Raw genomic sequence first — 5,790 nt, 5'->3', positions numbered from 1 at the left:
CCCATTTTACAAATGAGGAAACTGAAGACCAGAAGGATTAAGTAGATTTCCCAAAGTCACACAGCAGACAAGACATTCAATTTGTGTCCCAGCAAGGTGAAGCTAGAACATACACAGGAACCACTCCGCCCCCCACCCTCTTACTCATCATGCCATGGCACGCGTGGATCTTTCCCCTCTGTAGGTCTGCTTTTCTCTAGTAGATTATACGCTTCTTCGGGTGCTTTGTTATATTTGCATGCTTAGGAATATGCCAGATGTTCATCTAAGTCTATAATGTACATCAATGTTGTATTACCTGACAACACACCTGGGGTGGAAATAGCCTAGAGAGCCACAGTAATCAAATGGTGGAACTGGGAGTCAAGTTCACAAAGTCCTATCCAGAATCCCCCAAGGTATTGATTGTGACTTAATTTTCTGGTCTTCTCTGCCCCCGGAGCCTAGTAAATTCCTAAAGGTATGTGTGATGGATGGATGAATAGATAAATGAATGAAATAATTCTCTCTCCACTATAAAAAGCCAATGAGTCAAGTGAGTATAGCCCTCAGGGGGCTTAGCGATATCTACTGGTGTGCTTGGCGCTAACATGGACAGCTAACCACCACCTTGCCTACAGTGTGAAGGAAAATATTCTAGAGATGCAATATCCTGGAGAACAATATCCATCAAGAATCAGCATCTTTTTTCTCTCTCTTTCTCTTTGTCTGTCTGTCTGGGTCTCTCTACCGTCAGAGCCAACAGAGGGCACTGGGTCCACAGTGGCTGACTGAGTCCGAGGTAAGAGAACCATGAAGAATGAAATGATCCAAATTGCATGACTCATTTAAGGCGATTGAACCACGGGGCGGAGGGGGAGCCCAACCTTAATGTGGTAATGATTGTACAATTCTTCTTGAAATGATCGAATTATTGATTTGTATGATATGTAAATTCCGTGCCAATAAAAGTGTTGGGAAAACAATAATTAAATGATCCAGAAAAAAAATGCTATCCTGATGCCAACTTTTCCCAGTTGGATTTCTTGTGTCCATGATTCAATAACACTTTTATTCAAGCTCTCCTTCTCCTCGATCCTCGGGTGAGGAGAGTAAAAGAAAGAGCAAGCGCCAGCATACCTTTGGATGTGAGGGAGGCGGGGTTTTCAGAAGTTCTCTCAGCACTTTTCTGGGAGCCACTAGAGAGAAGGAAAGTTTCTGTTCCTGGAAGAAAAGGGGAAAATTTAATAAAAGGTGATGTCAAAATAGTGATGTGTGTGCTGAGTGATGGGATTCTGGGCTCTTTGTATAGTTATCTCTGTGCTTTTCTGCATAGTTCAGGTTTTCTTCAAAGATTACAAGTGATTTGGACATCAGAGAAACAACTACAAATATGTTTTAAGATGATTATTTGACAGTAAAAAAATCATAATAATAGATTTTGAGTGACTACTCAGAGTATAATAGATTTACCAAACTCTACATTGTACAGATATTTAATTTATGCTGCCTTCATTGAGGCAGAAGAAACTACTAAAAAGCTAACCCATGACTGGCTTTCAATATTCCTACTTCAAATGCGAAGGAACCCTGGCGGGGTAATGGGCTACACACTGGGCTGCTAGCCACAAGATCAGCAATTCGAACACAGCAGCTTGGACCTGCCAACTCCTCTGTGGGACAAAGGTGAGGCTTTCTATTTCTACAAAGATTCACAGCCTCAGAAACCCCAAAAGGCTGTTCTACTCTGTACCATCGTGCCACTAATTGTCATAATGTTCTCAATGGCAGTGATTGAGGTGAAGTTAAAACATGTGGGAGCCTGACTGTACTCCCTGAACAATGGAGCTAATAACTCAAAAAGTGGTACAAGTCCAGGGTTATGAAAGTTTCATTTTTTAAAAAGAAAGAAAACAGAAGAAACAAAAATAAAAAAAAGAAACAAGAATTAAAATCAGTTCCCTGAAAGGAGCTATCTGGAGGCGCCTAGCAGGCTTTCTTCAACTAATCACTAATTTCCAGGCTGACTTAACCCTTAGCAGGATGAATCTAGAGTCTGGCCCAAAATAACCTTCCCTGGTTCTTCAATCACATCTCCTGCAACACTATTGGGAGGTCAAGTGGAGAACCAAAACTGCTGACTTCTAAAAGGAATAAATAAAAAACACTTAGAGGGGGAAAAAGGCAGGGGGAACTATAAACAAAAGATAAGGTCAGATTTCTAGGAAAAAACAGCATAAAAAAGATCATTGCTCTAACTTTCCCTCACAAATACACAAACACAGTGCTGACTTGAAGGGAGTCTGAGTAAGGGAGCCGAGGAAAGAAGTAGGGAACTTGGGACAGGCAAGAATCAGCAATGAGTAACATAGGAAAATTGATTCTCCCACCACCTCTGAATATCTGCCCCCCCTCCCCTCCCCCCAGCCACATAGACCACTGGCTGTTGTGAGCTGGGATACTGACTCTAAAAAAACAGCTTCACAGTACTTCCCCAACCGTGATGTCTAGTGACCACAGTTCCTGCAGATCCCCACGCTTCTGCCTGAAAACAAACTTGGTAAACCTCCTTAGAAGTCCATTTGGAGCACGGCAGCTCATCTGCTAAGCAGGCACTGTTTATTGCAAGCCTACGGATAATTGCCACAGGAGGCCATGCGGCGAAGTGCGCTCTCATCACTCGACTCCGCTCCTGCACACACCATAGCACAGACCTCTGAGATCAACAGAAGAGACCTCAAAGAGTCGATTCAGGTCTGTCTGTTGCCTATTTTAGATAGTGCCAAGGACTGCTGACAATCTACTGTGTGCTAAGAAGTAGGCATTGTTAGCTGATGGGGCACCTGCAGCTAGCATACGCTAGAAAAGGCTCTGAGAGCAACAAGGCAGACCTCCCAGCATGTGTGTTTGGAACACGACAACCTCTCCCTCACCTCCACACTATCACCTGTAGCCCTGTTGTGAATTGTTACTGAGGGGCCCAGCAGTGCAGTCTTCTCCTACAGTCAGCACTCTGTCTCCCTGTTTATTCCAGACTCTAGCCTCTGAAAGCACCAGGACAAACCACTCTGCATAGGGGCAGTTTGTCCTCACTTCCAGTTTGCACTGATAAGTGCTGACTGAAGCTACTGCGTGTTAGGAAGGAGGAGTCTTGGATGGAGGTTGCAATGATCCACCCGGGGGACTCTGATATCAAGGAGGCAGACCTCCATGGGGATCTGCCCAGATTGTGATGTACTCTCCCCAACTTGGCAATTATTGGTCTCCAGGTTGCTGCAAAATGCAAAGGAAGATCTCAACAGTGCAACCTTCCCTGATAATTATCACTCTGCCTGCTTCTTTGTGCATCCTGTAGATCAGAACTCTGACACCAGGAAGACAGAAGAGAGATACATTTTGTCTGTCTGTTCCTCCTTACAGTCAGCACTGAGCACTGTTGAAGGAGGCTATTTTGTGCTAAGGAGCAGGCATCTTAAGTGAAGCTCACACCACAGCCAACGTAGGATGTGGTGGGCCCTCACAGCAACAAGGCAGTCTCCCTGGGGGTCTGTTTAGAGTGTGATGACCTCTTTCACCTGGTATTCATCAGCTGCCGAACTGATACTGATTCTTTTTTTTTTTTAATTAAAAAAATTTTTTGAATCATTTTTTGGGGGCTCATACAGCTCTTATCACAATCCATGCATACATCTATTGTGTCAAGCATGTTTGTACATTTGTTACCATCATTGTTCTCAAACCATTTGCTTTCTACTTGAGCCGTTGGTATCAGCTCATCATTTTTTTCCTTCCCTCCCTGCCCCTGCATGAAGCCTTGATAATTTATAAATTATTATTATTTTGTCATGTCTTACAATGTCTGACGTCTCCCTTCACCCACTTTTCTGTTGTCCATCCCCCATGGAGGGGGTTATATGTAGATCATTGTGATTAGTTCCCCCTTTCTTTTTCTTTTTTAATCATTTTATTGAGGGCTTAGACAACTCTTTTTTTAAAAATCATTTTATTGGGGGCTCATACAATTCTTATCACAATCCATACATACAACCATTTTGTCAAGCACATTTGTACATTTGTTGCCATCATCATTCTTAAAACATTTGCTTTCTACTTGAGACCTTAATATCAGCTCCTCACTTTCCCCCTCCCTTCCCACTCCCCCCTCCCTCATGAACCCTTCATAATTCATAAATTATTATTTTGTCATATCTTACCCTGTCCGACATCTCCCTTCACCCACTTTTCTCTTACAGGCAGTTTTTTGAAGCAAAGTCAGGAGGTGGGTCATCTATGTAGAGATTGCTGTTTCAGACACCACAGAGGCAGTGAGGCTCTGACCCAACAAGACAGATATCTTGGAAGAGATCGCTTCTAGAGAACGCTAGCTCACCCTCCGGGAAGCGAAGAAAGTCTGCCCGTGCCTCCTTGCGATGCCAGTCCAGATAGAAGTAGCCCCACAGAACAGGGAAAGAAACCTCGGACAAAACCAGAGGGCAGCACCTGGAAAGTGGCCTTTGAGCTTGGGTTTTCTGACTGAAAAAAATATTTCAGAAACAGAAGATGAAAGAGCTATATAACCATAGAGAGGCGATTGTATCCCTGGTGGAAAGATTAGTTAGTACATAATATCTTTCCTGAATGGAGGTGGTCAGACTGGCCACAGCAGGTTCTCCTGTGTGTTTGAGAGAGACTGAAAGTTGAAAAATGAGATCTGGAACTTTTGAATCTCAGGTAAACCAAGGTGGAGCAGGAGCTACAACCTAGCGGGAGGGAGAGGGAAGAGGAAACAAAGTCCCGCCTAGGAGTTTCTTGCAGAAAGCAATGCTGGTGGAACCCCCAAATACTGGGGAAAACTGATAAAACCCTGAGAAATCTTCATGACAAACAATATCAACAAAAAGAATCACACGACACACAAAGAACAGGGAGGCAATGACAGGTCAGGGGCAAATCCCAAGGGGAGTGAAAGAGCATCTAGAAATGACCAAATCATGGGGAGAAATGAACAAAATGATAAATGTAAAGCAAGAATGGGCATAACTAAAGAATTAAGGAAAGACATAAACAAAATATTACATGTACATAAAATCAAAAGATAGCTGGAATAGCAATATTATCATCAAATAATGTAATCTTTGAAACAAATTCTTCAAAAGGGATAAAAATGCACATTATATAGTAGTAAAGGGTTAATTGAGATTTAACCATCGTAAATATGAGGTGAGCTCAAAAGCCTTGTAGAAAATGTATAGGAAAACCAACAAACAAAACTCTCCTAGGAGAAAACTAAAAAGGAAATTAAGGAAACAATTCCATTTACAATGGAATCTAATAGAAGAAAATACTTAGGTAAAAACCTAACCAAAGACGTGAAAGGTTTATGTAGTGAAATTATGAGAGGCTGCTGAAAGATATTAAATGTTAAATAAATGGAAAGCTATTCTACATTCATAGATTGATCTATATACATTATTAAGATGTCAATACCAAGCAATCATTTGGGATTCAGGGCAATCAAAAGTTCAACAGTCATCTTTACAGAAATAGAGAAAGCAATCTTCAACTACATACGGAATGGCAAAAGGCTCTGAATAGCTAAAGCAATATTAAAAGAATCTTAAAGTAGTGGGACACACGCTTCCTGATTTTAAAACATTCTATACAGCTACAATAATCAAAACAGTCTTGTACCAATGTGACAATATACATATTGACTAATGGAAGGGACTTGAGAATCCAGAAGTAAAGCCACACAACTATGATTGTGACAAGGTGCTGAGGCAGTTTATTGAACAAAGAGGAGTCTCTGCA

The 5,790-nt window shown here is 41.9% G+C and overlaps 1 protein-coding gene across 1 annotated transcript in view; it reads right to left on the bottom strand.

The window, feature by feature from the left end:
- TIMD4 (T cell immunoglobulin and mucin domain containing 4) overlaps window positions 1–5,790 on the bottom strand; it is a 66,384-nt gene that overhangs the window by 49,189 nt on the left and 11,405 nt on the right. The window contains exon 4 of the mRNA XM_045284705.1: window positions 1,120–1,203. Within this exon, the coding sequence (XP_045140640.1) occupies window positions 1,120–1,203 (84 nt within the window). The remainder of the gene's footprint in view (window positions 1–1,119; window positions 1,204–5,790) is intronic.

Source organism: Echinops telfairi, unplaced genomic scaffold, assembly GCF_000313985.2.
Source record: "Echinops telfairi isolate 266 unplaced genomic scaffold, ASM31398v2 ScPeMD7_7469;HRSCAF=8507_0, whole genome shotgun sequence".
Lineage (NCBI taxonomy): Eukaryota > Metazoa > Chordata > Mammalia > Afrosoricida > Tenrecidae > Echinops > Echinops telfairi.
Note: the sequence above shows the minus strand (reverse complement) of the source record. Positions and strands in the feature narration are given on the sequence as shown.